The sequence below is a fragment of the Herpailurus yagouaroundi genome, unplaced genomic scaffold (genome assembly GCF_014898765.1).
Source record: "Herpailurus yagouaroundi ecotype Mexico unplaced genomic scaffold, PumYag 184, whole genome shotgun sequence".
NCBI classification, from domain to species: domain Eukaryota; kingdom Metazoa; phylum Chordata; class Mammalia; order Carnivora; family Felidae; genus Herpailurus; species Herpailurus yagouaroundi.
Window position 1 is genome coordinate 10998485 of NW_024412415.1, and position 20064 is coordinate 11018548.

At 36.4% G+C, this 20064-nt stretch overlaps 1 protein-coding gene across 4 annotated transcripts in view; it reads left to right on the forward strand.

The window, feature by feature from the left end:
- The window catches only part of CTDSPL2 (CTD small phosphatase like 2), an 83950-nt gene that overhangs the window by 25928 nt on the left and 37958 nt on the right, over positions 1-20064 (forward strand). For all 4 annotated transcript variants that reach the window (XM_040492549.1, XM_040492547.1, XM_040492546.1 and 1 more), the window contains exon 2: positions 1339-1548. In XM_040492549.1, the coding sequence (XP_040348483.1) occupies positions 1363-1548 (186 nt within the window). In that variant the 5' untranslated portion in view covers positions 1339-1362. The remainder of the gene's footprint in view (positions 1-1338; positions 1549-20064) is intronic.

Consider the following 20064-nt stretch of genomic DNA (forward strand, 5'->3'; position numbering starts at 1 on the left):
GTGCTGTGCTGAAGAATTAAGGAATTAAGACATCATTTACGTACTTTAAATAGGATTTTAAAGTAAATAATACATGCCTTGAATGATAAATCACTTTAGAATTAACTTTGACTCTTCAGGGAAAAAGGCAGCATTTTTATTTTGGGATGGAGAGTTACAACTGAGTACCATTTGTTTATAGGGAAAAAAATAGTTGTTTGTAAAGGTGTCTAGGGACTTCTCTGATGAATCCTTTGAGTGTGGGGTTTTTGTTGGAGTAGATTGTGTATGTGTGTGTATGTATGTATAACTTCCTAAAAGTTTCTAACATTTTTTCTGTGACTCTTGATTTAGTAAAGACATAATGTCTTAAGCATAAGTCGGTGAAGACTAACTACCCTTTGCCAGGATTTTTGGCATCTTTAGGCTTTGGGAATGCTTAAAAGGAGTTAGACTTTTCTGTGAATGCATTCACTATTGTGAGTAGCATTAATGTTCTCTGCAGTTTATAGTCTTTTCTAATTCCTTTTTCATTTTGAAGCTCAGGATGGTAAGATGAATGTATTCTTTATATAATTGAAAAAACAGTTAAGTGACTATAGTTTAGCAGTGATTGAAGTAGGATTGGAATTCACATTTCTTAATTCTTACTTTGGTAATTTTTATATTCTCTTTCAGATTCTAATTTAGGGTATATTCTTAACTACCTCTGTCTTGATACAGTTTTGTCAGCCATTAATTTTCTCATCTATAAAGTGAGAGAGTTCAAGTAGATTGCCTCATAATTTCTTTTCGATGTGAATTTGATTTTTAAAGTATCATGTGTGGTAAGATAAAATGATCTTATAAAATGAATGATTCAACTGCTCTTTTTACACTGCATGATTATTGATCATTAGAATCATGCTCAGGTAATTAATTCATTCATTGAGGGTTTTCCCACTACATTATGAGCTCCAGAAGACAAAAATCTTCTGTATGTGGTTTACTGTTTATGAGGTGCTTATCCTAGCCCAGTGCCTTGAATGTTGTAAGTGCTCAATAAATGTTTCTTGACTGAATGGTTGAATGAATGGTAATATTGGCATGGGTGGAGGTTGCACAGTGCTGTGGAAAGAGTATGCACACTTTTTGGTGTTACTCATATTTTTATTAGATCATAGGGTAAAATATTTCAGAAGCTGTTGGGAAGGTTACTTGGGAGAGTATGTAAAAGTTCAAAGCATCCTTTTCCTTAAAATTTTGGTTTCTTAATTTAATCCTCTGGAGACCTACACCAAGGGATTTTTAGTTAGAAGGTGGGCACATTTGGCCATGCTAGGTTTAATTTTAATAACCCTTGTTATTTTTCTCTTGTAGTTTTATATGTGGCACCCATAAAAGATGAGGCTGAGAACACGGAAAGCTTCTCAGCAATCAAATCAAATCCAAACACAACGCACTGCTAGAGCAAAGAGGAAATATTCAGAGGTTGATGATAGTCTGCCTTCAGGGGGAGAAAAACCACCGAAAAATGAAACTGGCTTGTTGTCTTCAATTAAAAAATTCATTAAAGGAAGCACACCCAAGGTAATGGTTTTACCTGGTACTTAAAATTGAAGTTTAGGTTATTTTCTTTAAGCATGCAAAGATGAGAAATCTCAATATTGCTAGTAGATTAAGGAAATGTCTACATTTTGGTGTTATTTTAAGAGTAGTAACATAAAAAATATATAATGGCCATTCAAGAAAACATTACTTATTCTACTTAACTGACCCACTTTGCCTTCTGTTTTTTCAGCATAGTATTATGAAAAGTAAAAGAAATTTTTCCTTATTTTATGTGAGTTTAATTAATACATTGTTTAGGGAGATGATTTCTCTATCTGAATTGTAACACTTGTACACTGAAAATGTATTACTTCATTAAGGAGGGGGGAAAGTTGTTAAAAAATGGATATGACCTGGAGTCACATGCTTCACATTCATACTCTGGACCAACTTGAATGATCTGAGGAAATTCTTTTACCCCTCTGAACCTTAAGAAGACAGTAAAATGGGACTAATTTTAACTGCTTTGTCTGCCTCAGAGTTGTTTTTACATTAGATGGCAAACAGAAAAGGCAGTTTGAGAAATTTTAATGCACTCTATAAATAGTGTTATTCATTGTATGTATTTAACGTGGACATTAATGAGTAATCCAAGATTTGGGTTAAAAAAAAGAAAGGAACTTGATAGAAAGATAGGTTTTTCCTCTGTCTTCTGACTTCTCTTTGTATTCTCTTCCTTCCTTTTTTTTCCTTCTTTCTTTGTTTCTTTCTCTCTCTCTCTCCTTCCTTCCTTCCTCCCTCCCTCCTTTCTTTCTGAGAGATCATGTGCACAAGCTGGGGAGAGGGGCAGAGGGAAAGAGGGAGAATCTTAAGGAGGATCCCAGGACCCTGAGATCATGACCTGAACCGAAATCAAGAGTCAGATGCTTAACCAACTGACCCATCCAGGCACCCCTGTTCATATTCTTTTGATTTGGGCGTTCTTTTATTTTTTATAATGTTTATTTATTTTTGAGAGAGAGAGTGCTAGTGGGGAAGGGGCAGAGAAAGAGGGGGACAGAGGATTTGAAGCAGGCTCCTCACTGACAACTCTGAGCCTGATGGGGGCTTGAACTCACGAACTGTGAGATTATGACCTGAGCTGAAGTCAGATGCTCAACTGATTGAGTCACCCAGGTACCTCTGGGCATTCTTTTATTAATGTGGCATCATAGCATATCATATCATGCTTTTTTTTCTCCTTTAGTAGTAAGATCTGTCTTTGTTAGTTAGCAAATTTTTGCCTGTGTCAACTACACACCCAGGGTTTTCCTACAGATATTTTTCTTTCTTTCTTTCTTTCTTTCTTTCTTTCTTTCTTTCTTTCTTTCCCAAAATCTTGGATATTTCATTAATGTCTACCTAAAGATCTTAAATTAAAAATAAAAGATGTTAATAAATACAATAGGGCCAAACCTGTTTGCAAGCTAATGTCTTATTCATTAATTTGGGGGGGGGGCAAGAGTTTTCCTGCAGCCACAAAATCATTTAATTGTACTCTTATTCATTATAGATTTTTAAATTATATTCTATAAGGTTATTATGAAAAATAGTATTGGAATGTCTTGCTAAAATCAAGGTACATTTATTTTTTCTCCCAGTCTACTAACCCTATGTTAGAAGTAAAGTAAATAATTAGCTTGTCATGTATTATTCCTGTTGAGCTTATACTGGCTTTTAGTCGTTATTTCTTATTATCATTAAATCATCTTTTTGATAATATATTCTAAAGTTTTATTGAGAATCTATACAGTGCTTGCTTATGTTCAGTATCTTGAATACAGTGTTATCTTTTTCAAAATTTGGGTGGGGGTTGGCAATTAATGTTTATTGAATATATTTAATTAGGTGCTTTATATCTAGTATCTCCTTAATTCTTATAACTATCTTGTTATTTTATAGAAGAGAAAAATTTAGGCCTAATGAATTTAGGTAACTTGCACAATGTCAATAACAACAATAATTGTAATGTCCGAATAAAAAAGAACGATAAAGAACAAATAGAACAGTAATAACTGTCAGCAATTGAGCAATTAATATGTGTCATGTATTGTTCTCAGTGCTTTAAGCATAATAACTTCTTTAAGACTTTCAAACCATATGAAGTAGGTGCTATCATCTCTATATTACAGATGAGGAAACTAAGGCACAGGAAGTTAAATAACTTGTACAGGGTTACTTAGCTTTAAGTGGCAACACTGGCATTAAAGCCAAGAAAGCCTGGTTTCAGAGCCTACATTTTAATCCCAGTATGCACTACTGCCTCTACAATAAGCAACAATACTGAGGTTTAAACCCAGTTACAAGGGCCCCTGGGTGGGTCAGTCGGTTAAGTGTCCGACTTAGGTTCAGGTCACGATCTCATGGTTCTTGAGTTTGAACCCCGGGTCAGGCTCTGTGCTGACAACTCCGAGCCTGGAGCGTGCTTCAGAGTCTGACTCCCTCCCTCTCTCTCTCTCTCTCTCTCTCTCTCTCTCTCTGCCTCTCCCCCTGCTCACGCTCCCTGTGTCTCAAAAAATAAATAAATGTTAAAAAAAAATTTAAACCCAGGTACCTTTGACTCTCATACCTTTGACACTCATATAGTGCTCTTTCTACTATACCATCCTTTCTCAAAGTAGCTAGATAATGTCTTTTTTTTTTTTTAATTTTTTTTTTTTAACGTTTATTTATTTTTGAGACAGAGAGAGACAGAGCATGAACGGGGGAGGGTCAGAGAGAGGGAGACACAGAATCGGAAGCAGGCTTCAGGCTCCGAGCTGTCAGCACAGAGCCCGACGCGGGGCTTGAACTCACGGACCGCAAGATCATGACCTGAGCCAAAGTCGGCCGCTTAACCGACTGAGCCACCCAGGCGCCCCTAGATAATGTCTTAATAGAATCTTGTGTAAGGATTGAAAATTCTTTTTGATGAAAGCAAGTAAGAGTTGAATATTCTATGCTACCTAACCATTTTGTCATTTATATTCTATCATCATTTCAAAGCTGCTTGAAGCTTATTCTTTTTATAGGAAGTTTTTCCTTCTAGTATTTTTTGCATATATTTTCATCTTCTGTTTTTATTCTGGCTGGATAATAAACTACTGCTCTTACCTCTACAAGTATCCTTTTAAAACCACGTTAGTTAGACAACTCCTTGTGCTGTCTCTTTTGTTTTTTTGGTTCCTTTCGTTTTTGTCTGCTTTTAGGCTTTTAAAGATACGTGGCAGGGCCCCTGAGTGGCCCAACTTCTGCTCAGGTCATGATCTCACAATTTGTAGATTTGAGACCTCGCGTTGGGTGCTCTGCTGTCAGTGGCGAAGAGTCCGCTTAGGATCCTTTGTCTCCCTCTCTCTTTCTGCCCCTCCCCAACTTGCACTCTCTCTCAAAAATAAATAAACACTAAAACAAAAAGGTATGTGAACTCTTTAGATAAGCCTTCTTTTGAGCTGTAGTCCTTTCTAAGGTATCTGACATTGCTTTCATGCCTGTCTCAGGAGCCCGACTTTTTTTTTTTTTTAATGTTTATTCTTGAGAGAGACAGAGACCGAGTGTGAGCAGGGGGAGGGGCAGAGAGAGGGAGACACAGAATCCGAAGTAGGCTCCAGGCTCTGTGCTGTCAGCACAGAGCCTGACGTGGGGCTCGAACCCACAAACCGAACCATAAGATCACGACCTGAGCTGAAGTCGCACGCTCAACTGACTGAGCCACCCAGGTGCCCGACTTTTTGAATGTGCTCTCCTCATATCACCCTACTTTTTTGCTCTTTTGTTTACTATTAAGATGGCTAGGATCAGTGGCTGTGGGTGCTTGCTAGTTTATCATCGCTGACTTGTTTTTATATTTTTATATTACTACCAAGTTTTATAATATGTATTCTAGTCTTAATTTTGTATAAATTAGTCATGAGTGTATTTAGGTAAACCAAACATAGGTTGTTAATTTATGAATATAAGGAGTATGTAGTAGTTTGCTAGGATTGCCCTAACACCAGAGACTGGGTAGCTTAAACAACAGAAATTATTTTACAGCTGAGAAGCTAGAAGTCCAAGATCAGGGAATCAGCAGGTTGGTTTCTTCTGAGGCCTCTCTCCTTGACTTGGATGGCTGCCTTCTTGTTATGTTCTTCCATAGTTCCCCTCGGTCCTTTATATTGTCTGTGTTGTAATCTCCTCTTCTTGTAAGGACACCAGTCATAATTGGATTAGGGCCTATCCTAATAGGACCCCATATTTTATTTTATTTTATTTTATTTTATTTTAATTTCATTTAATTTCATTTTTTTAAATATTTATTTTGAGAAGTGGGGAGGGCCAGAGAGAGAAGGAGAATATCTAGCAGGCTCCATGCTCAATGCAGAGCCTGACACAGGGTTTGATCTCACAAATCAAGAGTCAGTCATTCAACCCAGGCACTGCCCCCCCCAAATGTCTCCATTTTAACTTAATTACCCCTTAAAAGGCATATTTCCAAATATAGTTATATTCTGCAGTTCTGGGGGTTAGGACTTCAACATATGAATTTAATGGAGGACACACAATTCAGCCCATAACAAGATGAATGAAATCTCTGCTCTCTTTCAAATCCAGATTTTATGATTCAAACATTTACTTCTCTGATTTCAGAATTATGCAATTGTCAACAAAAGCACTCAGGAATTGTTGACATGCAGTCTTTCTGCTTTTAGCATAATGAGATTTCTGATCTATATTTGAAGTGAAGTCCTTACAACTAAAATATATTTGCTTTATACCAGGAATCTCTGTATACATTTCCAAATAGTAGTTTCTAGAGTCTTTCCATAACAAAATGGTCTTTCCTCCGTTCTTATCTAAATACTGTTACACTGTTGTAGTTAAGGGTCATCAGTTTGCCTATGGTTATAATTCTAAAGAAATAATAAAATTCTTCTGTTATATTAAGTGTTTGTTTGTTTATTTATTTATTAAGGTTTTATTTTTAAGTAGTCTCAACACCCAATGTGGGGCTTGAACCCAGAACCCCGAGAACAAGAGTTGCATGCTCTGCTGACTGAGCAAGCCAGGCGACCCTTAAATCAGTGTTTTTAGTTTTTTTAAGTATAACCCTCAGAAAGAAATCTAGCCTTTACTACATTCATGTATGTGAAACAAAACTCACCCTTAACATATTTGATGTGCTTTGATTTTTCTTTTCTCTTCTTATTCCCCTTTTAAAGATGATTTTAATACCTTAAATTAATTTCACGGTCCACTGTGCGGTTGTACCCTGTGTTTGAAAAACTCTAACCTTTGTACTACCAGGCTTTGTGGTTTTATTGGGAATTTTCTTCCTTCCTACCAAAGTTAATATAAGTCAGTCTCTAGACCTGTTCTTTAACATCTTAGATTAATGAAGTACTTTACTGTTTATTATGGAATGCAAAAAGTAGAACATCAGGTTGATTGGTTATACATACATGAACATACATAGCAGATAACTATAATTTTTCTTATTTTCTGATCTTTAGACATTTTATTTTTTTTTACTTACTGCATTGGTTAGGACCTCTAGTACAGTGCCCTGTAGAAGTTGTGAGAGGAAACACCTCCTGTTGCTGATCTTAGAGAAAAGTTTGTTTACTATTAGTTATGATATTAACTAAATGATTTTCATAGTTATCTTTTATTCATTTGAGGAAGTTTCCTTTTATTCCTGGTTTTCTAAAAATATCGTGTTGAATTTTGTTAAAGACTTTTCTCCATCTATCGAGATGTTCTTCAGATTTTCTCTTAAATTTTAAATTTGCATTAAATATTTTTTTTTTAATTTTTTTTTTCAACGTTTATTTATTTTTGGGACAGAGAGAGACAGAGCATGAACGGGGGAGGGGCAGGGAGAGAGGGAGACACAGAATCGGAAACAGGTTCCAGGCTCTGAGCCATCAGCCCAGAGCCCGACGCGGGGCTCGAACTTACGGACTGCGAGATCGTGACCTGGCTGAAGTCGGATGCTTAACCGACTGCGCCACCCAGGCACCCCTGCATTAAATATTTTTTAATGGAAAACCAGACTTGTATTGCTGGATTTGGTTTGCTGTTTTTGTTTTCTGGGTTTTTTTTTAGGGATTTTTATGTCTGTGTTCATGAGGTTTTTGGTCTGTAGTAGTTGAGGATCAGGATGGTGCTTGGATCTTAAAGCAAGTCAAGAATTATTCCCTATACTTTTTATTTCCAAAATAACTTATATTGGCTTAGTATTATTTTCTCTTTAAATAAGTAGTAGAATTTATTGTGAGATAGCTTTTATTATAAATTTGATTTCTGTAATTTATATGGGGCTGTTTAGCTTTTCTATTTCATATTTCAGTTTTAATCATATGTGTTTCCCTAACTGGCTCAGTCAGTACAGCATGTGACTCTTGGTCTTTAAGTTTGTGAATTTGAGCCCTATATTGGATGTAGAGATTACTTAAAAAAATAAATAAAATCTTTGGTGGGGAAAAAACATTGCTAGCTTGCTGGCTATGTGCAGACAGCTTGCTGGACTTGGTTTCTGGGCTATAGTTTGCCAGCCAGCCCCTTGCTTAGATCATTGATACAACACTTTTCCCCCCAAAATGTAAGTTTTTTTTTTTTTTTAAGTTTATTTATTCATTCTGAGAGAGAAAGCACACTCAAGTGGGGGGTGGACAGAAAGGGAAAGAGAGAATCCCAAGCAGGCTCTGCACTGCCAGCACAGAGACAAGTGTAGGGCTCAAACTCACAAACTGTGAAATCATGAACTGAGCCAAGATCAAGTCAGATACTTCACCAACTGAGCCACCCAGGCGCCCCGTAAGTTTTTTCTTTTAAGTTTATTTATTTATTTTGAGAGAGGGGGAGAGAGTGTTCCAGCCAGGGAGCGTCAGAGAGAGAGGGAGAGAGAGAATCCCAAGCAAACCTTATGCTCTCAGTGCAGAGCCTGAAAGGGAGCTTGAGCTCATGACCTGAACTGAAATCAAGAGTGGGACACTTAACCAACTGAGCCACCCAGGTGCCCCTCCCTTTATGTAAGTTTTATTTTATTTTTTAAATATTTATTTATTTATTAAATGTTTATTATATTTATTTTTAATTTTTTTTAATGTTTATTTTTAAGAGACACAGAGAGACAGAGGATGAGTGGGGGAGGGACAGAAAGAGAGGGAGACACAGAATCTGAAACAGGCTCCAGGCTCTGAGCTGTCAACACAACCCTGATGCAGGGCTTGAACTCCCAAACCGAGAGATCATGACCCGAACCGAAGTCTGATGCTTCAGAGCATCAGTCTGATGAACCGAAGACTGAGACACCCAGGCATTTCAAATGTTTGTTTATTTTTGAGAGTGAGCATGTGGCAAAGAGAGATAGGGGGGCAGAAGATCCAAAGCGGGCTGTGTGTTGACAAGCAAAGAGCCCTTTGTGGGGCTCGAACTCACAAACCATGAGTTCATGACCTGAGCTGAAGTCGGACGCTCAACCGACTGAACCACCCAGGCGCCCCAAATGTTTATTTTTGAGAGAGAGAGTGCCAAGTGGGGAGGAACAGAAAAAGAGGGGGACAGAGGGTCCAAAGCAGGCTCTGCACTGACAGTAGCGAGCCCATTGTGGGGCTGGAATTCACGGATCATGAGATAGAGACCTGAGCTGAAGTTTAATGCTCAACCTACTGAGTCACCCTGGCAACCCCCAGTTACCCCCCCTAATGTAAGTTTTAAAGCTGTGAATTTCAAAGTACTGCTTTCCCATGCATTCTGATTATATATATATTTTTAAGTTTTTATTTTAACTTTAGTTAGTTAACATACAGTGTTACAGTGTACAATAGAGTGATTCAGCAGTTCTATAAATACATCACCTGGTGTTGCTCATCTGATTTTATCTTTATTACCGTGTGTGTGTGTGCGCGCGTGTGTGCGTGTGTTTTGTGACTTATTTTCTGACCTGTGGATTAGTTAGAAATGTGTTACTTAATTTCCAGATATTTGGGCATTTCTTAGATATCTTCTAATTGTTTTCTAATTTAATATTGTGATCTAAGAATATATATACTCTGTATGATTTCATTTCTTTGGTATTTTTTTTATACTTTCTGGCATATAGTCTATCTTGGTGAGTGTCCCATGTGTATTTGAAAAAAAATGCATATTCTAGAATTAATTAGTGTAGGTCAGGTTTGTTGATAATATTTCTTTTTTTTTCTTTTAGTTTATTTTGAGAGAGAGTGCATGAGTCGGGGGAGGGGCAGAGAGAGGGGGAGAGAGACAGTCCCAAGTAGGCTCTATGCTGATAGTGCAGAGCCTGAAGCTGGGCTCGATCTCACAAACCATGAGATCATGACCTGAGCTGAAATCAAACGTCGGGCACTTAACCGACTGAGCCACCCAGGCACCCTGATAATATTTCAATCTTCTATATCTTAAACTTGTTTTATCAATTGCTAAGACAGGGGTGTTAAAAATCTCCAGTTGTTATTGTGAATTTGTCTACTTTGCCTTTCAGTTCTGTCATTTTTTTGTTTCTTCATATATTTTTAAGTTCTCTTGTTAGGTGTATATACATTTGTGAGGAATATAAATTGTTCTTGTTACCACTGTGAAATGTCTCAATATCTCTAGTAAATTTGCCTTGAGGTTTACTTTGCCTAATACTTATATAGCCACACAACTTTATTAGCATTTGCATGATATTGTTCTTTCCTTTTGTGTATAAATATACCCTATGTATTTATATTTAAGTTGACATATTTAGTTAGATGTAATTATTAATATGAGTTTATTAATCTTACTCTGTATTTACAACATTGTTTTTCTCTTTTTTCCTATGCCTTCTTTTGGTAAACTAGTTATCTTTTAGAATATCATTCTATCTCCTGTATTAACTTTTAAAAATTAACTTGATTTACAATTATACACAAACACACTCATTTAAAGTATATATTGTCATGAATTTTTAACAGATTTATACACTCATGCCCAAAAACCCTTACAGTCTTTGCAGACAGTTTCACAGTTATCACTCTAGACAACCATCTATCTGCTGTTGTTATAAATCACATAAATCTCTTCTGGAGTTTCATAATGATTGTAGTCATATAGCATCTCTTACATCTTTCACTCTGTGTAAAGTTTTTGGATTCACTTATGTTACTGCGTGTCTTCATACTTTATTCTGCCCTCCATCCAGAATTCTGTTGGTGTGAGTATACTGCATAACATAATTTGTGTCTCCGTTTGGATTGTATATATTTTTTGGCTATCATGAATAAAGCTGCTATGAATATTTGTGTTGAGCCCATGTATGGACATATATTTAAGTTAAACAGATTGGTATTGCTAAGTCTAATAATGCATGTTAATTTTTTTTGTGGTTGCTTTATTGAGACCTACATAATTAGCAATACCGTAAAACTCACCCATTTAAGGTATAAATTCAGTAGCTTTCAATATATGCACAGTGTGCATTTGTGTTGTAGCATATATCATTTCATCATTCCTTCTTATTGCCAAGTAATAATATTCTATAACATGGATATTCAACATTTTGATTATCCATTTTATCAGTTGATGGACATTTCCACATTTTGGCTATTATGAAGGTGACTCCTGGTGAACATTCACATACAAGGTTTTTTGTGGAAATCTATTTAAAAAAATTTTTTTTTAATGTTTCTTTTTGAGAGAGAGAATGTGCGTGCAGGTGGGGGAGGGACAGAGAGAAAGAGACAGACAGACAGACAGACAGACAGACACACACACACACACACAATCTGAGGCAGGCTTCAGGCTCTGAGCTGTCAGCACAGGGCCTGATGTGGGGCTTGAACTCACAGACTGCGAGATCATGACCTGAGTCGGATGCTTAATGGACCTAGCCATCCAGGCGTCCCATTGTGGAAATCTGTTTTCACATCTCTTGAGAATATACTGAAGAGTAGAATTGCAGGATGATATGATAATTCTGTGTAGCTTTTTTTTTTTTTTTTTAATGTTTTATTTATTTTTGAGACAGAAAGAGAGCATGAACGGGGGAGGGTCAGAGAGAGAGGGAGACACAGAATCTGAAGCAGGATCCAGGCTCTGAGCTGTCAGCACAGACCCCAACGCGGGGACGGACTGTGAGATCATGACACATCATGACTTGAGCTGAAGTCGGACGCTTAACCAGCTGAGCCACCCAGGCGCCCCCCTGTGTAGCTTTTTAAGGACTTGCAGACTGTTTTCCCAAATCGCTGCACCATATTACAGTCCCACCAACAAAGTTAAAGGTTCTAGTTTCTCCACATCCTCAACAACACTTGTTATTGTTCTTTTAGGTATAGCCATCTTAGTGAGTGAAACGGTATCATTGTGGTTCTGATACATTTTCCTAATGACCCGTGACACTGAGCACTTTTCATGAGCTTGGCCATTGTAACTTCTTCAGAGAAATGTCTTTTAAATCTTTGTACATTTTTAAATTGGGTTTTGTCTTCTGATAATTGAATTGTAAGAGTTCTTTATATATTTTAGATATAAGTCCCTTGTTCCATAAATGACTTGCAGACATTTTCTCCCATTCTTTTAGACCCCTTTGAAGCACAAAAGTTTTAAATTTGATGAAATCAAGTCTAATTTATTTATTTTTTGTTGTTGTTGCTTATATTTTTGGTGTCATGTCCAAGAAGCTATTGCCAAACTCAAGGTGATAAAGTTTTAGGCCCAAATTTTCTTATAATTGTTACAAATTTTTTCTTACAAGCTTCAGAGTTTTTTTCTTATACATTTTATAGTTTTAGTTCTTATATTCAACTCTTTCATCCATTTTGAATTAATTTTTGTAGATGGTGTGAGGTAGGAGTCCATCTGTATTCTTTTGCATATTAATATCTGTTAGTCCTAGCACCATTTGTTGAAAGACTCTTTAACTTTTAAGAAGTTGTTCAGTTGTTTTCCAGAGTATTTGTACCATTCTACCCAGCATTGTTTGACTGTTCCAGTTGCCTACATCCTTAGCAATATTTGATATTGCCAGTCTTTTTAATTTTAGCCTTTCTACAGGGGTGGGTGGTTATCTCATTGTGTTTTTATTTTGTAGTTCCCTGATGATTAATGAAGTTGAATGTGCTTATTGGCCATATGTGGATTTTCTTTTGTGAACTGCCAGTTCAGATTTTTTCCCCATTGGGAGGGGGTGACTTCTTAACTTTTTTCTTGTGATTTCCATTAGTAGTTTCTTTTGAGCGAGTGTTCTTAAACTTTTTGATCTCAGGCTCCTTTACGTTCTTAGAAATTATTGGAAACTCTAAAGAACGTTTGTTTATGTGAGCTATTTATCAGTATATCTCATTAGATATTAAAACTGAGGAATTTTGAAAATATTCATTTCTAATTGCAATTATAAATCCACTACATGTTAATACAATAATATGTTTTTAAGTATTTCCTAAAAACAAAAAGGAAATTAATGGGAGCATAACATTATTTACAGTTTTGCAAATCTCTTTAATGTTGACTTCATACAAGGTAGTTTGTTATCATTGAAGCACTTAAAACCATATTTGCATGTATTTGGTAAACAGAAGAGTACTTTACTATCTTTTTTAGATAATTTTGATAGTCTGTTGATACTATACCAAAATTTGTCAAATGATTTTATCTTGTTCCAAGATGAAATTTGAAAGGATTGCAATAATCTTTTCGTTAGTCAGTCTTGCACTTGGAATGTGTATGTATGGTTTTGTAACACTATACACTGATTGTTTAGAAGATATTGGTTCACTGAATTATGTAGATCTTTGATATACTGATATATTTCATTATTCAGTACTTAAAAATTACATTTCTGAACATCCCCATTGATCTCAACAGGATAGTTGTTAAGTACTGGGAAACTGTCAAGCTTATGGTGCTGGGTCTAAGTTTTCTAAAATTCGAATTTTTGCTTGAAAGCTCAAATTTTATTGTTGGCAACAAAAAGTGTCAGTTTTTCTTGAAGTGGCAGGCTTACTTTGTTCACTTGTCAGAAAATACCAGGGCACCTGGGTGACTCAGTTGGTTAAGTGTCCAACTTTCGCTCAGGTCATGATCTCACAGTTTGTGAGTTTGAGCCCTATGTCCGGCTCTGTGCTGACAGCTCAGAGCCTGGAGCCTGTTTCGGATTCTGTGTCTGTCTTCCTCTCTCTCTCTGCCCCTCTCCCACTTGCACGTGCTTTCTGCATCTCTCTGTCTCAAAAATAAACAAACATTTAAAAATTTTTAAGAAGTCTACTTCTAGTAAAAATACTTTTCCATCAGAAAAGTGGTGTAATTCAGCTTATAATCACTCAGATACTTTTTATTCAAGACAATTGTGGAAGCACAAGTTTGCAGCTGTAGTATTTTGTTGTACTTACCATCCTACAGGATGTTAACACATATTTAAGGGTTGAGATTAAATTAATCTTACAGCTTCAGCAGGGACATTCTTTTTTTTTTTTTTTTTTTTAATTTTTTTTTTTCAACGTTTATTTATTTTTGGGACAGAGAGAGACAGAGCATGAACAGGGGAGGGGCAGAGAGAGGGAGACATAGAATCGGAAACAGGCTCCAGGCTCCGAGCCATCAGCCCAGAGCCCGACGCGGGGCTCGAACTCACGGACCGCGAGATCGTGACCTGGCTGAAGCCGGACGCTTAACCGACTGCGCCACCCAGGCGCCCCCAGCAGGGACATTCTTAAGTCGAACTGGCTTTATTCCCCCTGCCAGTGCATGGCAGTAAATAATACGGTAACTATTGGGTGTCATTGCCTTAATTTGTGCTAAGGTGACAGTAGTTAATATCTACCATTGCTGTTGCACAGTCAGCACAAATGTTCAACATGTTATTTCAGGATAAACTGAGACACAAAAAAATTACTCCCCATTTGTGTTTATTACCACACATTCACAGTAAAGAAGATCTTTGATAATTAGTTGATGCTAGTATTAGGTAAATATAGTCAAAACAGAAAGTCTGGCCATATCTGTAAGGCAAAAGTACAATTCTACAGACTAGATATTAACTAATTTCCTGTTTTTGCAGGTAAGTCTTTAATTCAGAGTTACTTTATCTCTGGGAAGTGAAAGAGCCTGTTTCTTTCATTGACTTTTTTATTCACCAGGCTTCCAGCAATGTCTACTGTGCAAGAGTTTATAAGTCTCTCAGATAGTGAGTAATATGTGCACATTTTCAACCAATGCAGTATAACTTACTCTTTAAGATATTTCAGTGGTAGTTCAGTTTCTTGTTTGTCTTGTGGGGTTTTTTTGTTGTTGTTTTTGTTTTTTGTTTTGTTTTGTTTTTTTTGAGAGAGGGAAAGCAAGAGCACAAGTGGGAGAGGGGCAGAGAGAGAGAGAGAGAGAGAGAGAGAAGGAAACACAGAATCCAAAGTGGTCTCCAGACTCTGAGCTGTCAGCCCAGAGCCTGACACAGAGCTTGAACTCATGAACTGTTAGATCATGGCCTGAGCTGAAGGTGAACGCTTAACCAACTGAGCCACCCAGTCACTCCTCGGTGATTCAGTTTTTTTAGTTTGAAAAATTATAACGATTTTTGGCTTTTAAAAACTCGATGTGTACATTTAAAATATTAAATTCCTTTTTTAAATGTTGAATGAGTGTTCTCAAATGATAGTGGAACTGAATTGGCACCATAACTTTGAGTATGTTCTATTATATAAGGCATGATGAAACAATAATATTTATACAGCTAAAGGAAAATAACTTTATCATATTCTTATTTGTAATTTGCAGTTTGATCCAGATTCTTTAGAGTAGTTTTCCCCTTTTGTGAGTCAGAATTCTATGTCAGTTTCTTTGCGTCAGTATAATAATGGAGTGAAACCACAAATTGTCTAATCTCCCTTTTTTAAAATTCATTGTTAATTATAAAGTTATGAATTTTATTGTAAATTTTTAGTGAATTTCAAAATAAGTGTTTTAGACCAAAAAAAAATTTTTTTTTTTTGAGAGAGAATGCAAGTGGGGGAGGACAGAGAGGGAGAAAATCCCAAGCAGGCTCCACACAGTCAGTATGAAGCCCGGTGTGGGGCTTGAATTTATAAGCCGTGAGATCATGCATGACCTGAGCCAAAGTCAGACACTTAACTGACAGAGTCACCCATGCACCCCTAGACAAAATTGTAAAAACCTAATTTGGTATTACTGCAAAGCAAAATATTCAGAGTACTCTTACTATGTTTCCATATATATATACATATATCTACCTATACATATATGTATGTATATGTACATATATATACATGTTTATATACACACATATATATATATACACACTATTAAAAGCTTTAAGACTTCAATATAATAATTTACTGGATCATAATGAGGCTACAGAGATTATAGCAAATATGACCTTTGAAGATAGCTAGTAAAAGTACAGTAGTAGTGAACACAGAGTCTTTTATATTTCCTCATATTTGCCTTAGTGGTGTTCATTCCTTACTATAGGTTTAGGATCCCATCTGGTATTACTTATTTTATGCCTAAAGAATTTCATTTAGTACTTCTTGTGTAGATCAGCTGCGAAGAATTCTGTTTTCTGTCTCAGAATGACTTTAAAGTGAGCAATTAAAAAAAAAACTTTATCTCTTATCTGTTTTCTTATAGTTTTATATCTGTACATTCTGAGCCTATAGTCATTCCATACTATCTTTTAATCCTCATTTATCTTAGTTACAAAGGTTCTACATACGTTCACTATGTTTCATGCTTATCCTCAGTTCTTATGTCATTGTCTGTAGTCATTTTTGTTGTCTGAAGCTCATTTTCTGGTAGATGCCACAGAGAGTACTCATGGGAACAATATTCTTGCACATTGATAACAGTACTCTTTAAGCTTGAAAATCAGTTTTGCTGCATATAAAATACTCGGGTAGCCTTTTCTGTTTGTAATTATTTTAAATGTTATTCCATTTTATTCTGACATAAAACCATTGCTGTTGGAAGTTTGATGATAATCTAATTTTTTACCTTTATAAATGAAGTGATTTTCCTTTGATCTCCAAAGGATTTTTTTTTTTCCTTCAAATTCTATGAAGTTTAGGATATATTTTGTTTGCTTTTCTGGGTTGATAGTTTTAGTTAAACATATCTTTCAACATGTAATTTAAAATCTTTTCTTTATGGAAAACTTTCTGTTATTTGTTCTGTTGCTATACTTTTGATTTGGTTTCCTTCTTCAGGGACTACTATTTTCTGTCCATTGGATCTTCTTTATCTATCTTCAGTATTTGTAATATTTTGATGTCTTTAAAATTTTCCCTCATTTTATCTTCTGTTTCTTTTAAAAAACATAATTTAGGGGTGCCTGGTTAGCCCACTTGATTAAGCATCTGACTCTTGATCTCAGCTCAGGTCTTGATCTCAGGGTCTGATCTTAGCTGAGGTCTTGATCTCAAGGTCGTGAGTTTGAGCCCCATGTTGGGCTCCATGCTGGGTGTGGAGCCTACTAAATAAAAAATAAATAATTAAAGACCTAATCTGTTGTTTACTCACTTTTATGTCTGTTCTAGTTCAGTCTTTATGTCTGATACTACAGTAAAGCATCCTTCTGTATCTTAGAGCATAAACTCCTGATGTTCAAGGTCCATCTCTTTTTTTATCCCGAAATTCAGAACTGCTATAACATAGGCACAGCATGACTAAAATAATGAGGATGATGCCAGGTTTTTAATTTTCACTTTTATGAAAAAGTTGATCGTTTTCGCAATGTGTGATTTTTTTCTTTTATGTCTAATTATTTTGTCTCTGATTTGAAATTTTCTAACTCTTGATGTGTGTCTCGTATTGTTTTCTTAGTAAGTCTTTTGCTTTGAAATAAGTTATAATTTTTATCTATAATGCTTCTTTTACTGATGTCATTCTTTATATATATGCACACACACACAAATATATGTGTTTTTTTTTAATTAAATATTTATTTATTTATTTATTTATTTATTTATTTATTTATGAATGAAAGAGGGAACATGAGCAGGGGAGGGTCAGAGAGAAAGGAAGAGAGAATCCCAAGCACGATCTTCTCTGTCTGCATGGAGCCTCACGTGGGACTTGGTCCCACAGACTGTGAGATTATGACCTGAGCCGAAATCAAGACTCAGACACTTAACTGACTGGGCCACCCAGGCACCCCCACAGGGTATCTTTTCTAACTAGTTTTGTGTAGTGTTAAAAAATATAGTGATTACTTTTTGAGTTTTCCTGTCTCTTTATTCTTACCTCATGTTTATCTGAAACTTCGCTTTTCTTCTTTTCTTTTGTTTCTTTGCTACTCAATTTTGATCCCATTCCCAGCAGTTTCCCCTTAGTGTGGAGCCCTGTTCTAGAAGAGAGCCTTAGTTGGTCAGTTTTAGGAGTTCATAGGAGCTGTTGTTTCATTCTCACCATGGACCCCCTTTGCTATTAGATTGGGCACAACTTTTTCCCGTCTTAACATTGACCTGCCATGCTTTACATTGAATACCTACCTTTTAGCTGTTTTGGGCTTCTCTTGTTCTCAGGTGTGTCACACACCTTGTTGATCCCTTTATTCTACACTAGTGTATGTGGGCATTCAGGTATGGTGGCTGTTGGTGTGTCTTCATCTGCTTAGAATTTAAGGAAGATAGCTTGTCCCCTTGTTTTTGCTGTTATTTTCACCTTGAGTTTTTGTTGCCTCTTTAGTTCTGTGTGTTTCCCTTGGGATTCAGAGATTTAAGAATACTACCTTCCTGGTGGATGGCTCAGTCAGTTAAGCTTCTGACTCTTGGTGTTGGCTCAGGTCATGATCTCATGGTTTCATGGGTTTGAGCCTGGCGTTGGGCTCCACTCTGGCACTATGGAGCCCTTTTGGGATTCTCTGTCTCCCTCTCTCTTTGCCCCTCTCTCACTCACACTGTGTCTGTCTCTCTCAAAATAAATGAACTTAAAAAAAACTGGCTTCCTCTTCCTCCTTAGAGATGTAAGCTAAAATATTTTTACTTTCTGTATGTATTTACATACTTTATGTATGCAAAAATACTATATGTATTTTTAATTGACCACAGTATAGTCTCTTCTGCTACAATAAACATGTAGTTCCACAGTATCAGCTAGCTTAGACTATTGGTAAATAGGGGAATAGTGTCAGTATAACATGGGTGATGTGTTGCTTTATACATGATTTTTTCCTGAACTGGACAAGGGGATCCTGAGTAATGGGAGTTGAATTTTATATTTCATCAGGAAAGTAAAAAACTTTCAATTCAGCTGCTACAGAAACAAAAGCCCCACACAGACACACACACACACACACACACACACACACACAGTTTTTAATTAGAAGTGATAATTAGCAATGGGGGGTTGCCTCCTAGAGAGGTACACTGTGATCTAGCAGAGACATTTCTCACGTGGCAGTTTGCATTTCCTTTTGTGTCCATTTTTGCCCTACTGGCTTAAAGCTCCTCTCAGCTCCCATAAGCCCTTGTTTCTCCTTCTGTTTTTATTACCTTTTATTAAGCTCTGAGGTAGCATTTCAGCTGCTGTTAGCTGCCTCACTGGGGTGTCCAAGTTATCTCTGGAGGTGTCCCAATCATTGTTTTTGTTGGTGCTATGGTTACAGAGTTAACGGGGCATTGACTGATTTTTTTCCTTAAGCCTTGTTATTTTTAGTGTTGCAGAATGCAGGGTTTTCAGAATGTAAGTATTTATGTTATAGCAGATGTACTAAGAGACTTCTTTAAGAAGATGCTGGAGCTTAGTCTTGTTGGCTTTGTGGTGTTATTTCTGTTCTTGAAGGACTTTATGAAGAGAGTTCTGTTTTCTGGCAATGGAGCTCCCATATTTGGGATATGAGGCTTCCCTGTTCATCTTTTAAACATGCAGGGGAATGATAAATAGTAAACATATGAAGAATTTTGTTGTGGATCACTGAAGTGTTATTTTGTGCTATAATAGACATACTGTTGTAATGGAGCTACCTAAAATTAGCAAAACTACTGAGTAAAAGTAAAATTCTATGTGGTATGATATGGACTGATATATTTTGACAGTATCTTTGTTCTGTTTTCATCCAAATAGGAAATTGTAATTGTGTTCATTTACAATACCAAGGTTTCTTTCAGAAATAAAATATATTCAACCTTTAAAAAATGCATAGTAGCATATTATTTACTGTGGTATAAAAGCATTAAGTACAAATATTCAGTATGAGTAGAGAATTCTTACTCTTTTTTTTTTTTAATTTTTTTTTTCAACGTTTATTTATTTTTGGGGGGACAGAGAGAGACAGAGCATGAACGGGGGAGGGGCAGAGAGAGAGGGAGACACAGAATCGGAAACAGGCTCCAGGCTCCGAGCCATCAGCCCAGAGCCTGACGCGGGGCTCGAACTCCCGGACCGCGAGATCGTGACCTGGCTGAAGTCGGACGCTTAACCGACTGCGCCACCCAGGCGCCCCGAGAATTCTTACTCTTGTTGAATAAGAATGTTGATTATACATATAAATTATATTTAATATAGGTTTAAGAATCTCTAATCTCATCCTTACCAAAAGGTTTCAGGTAGTCTCATTAAAACAGC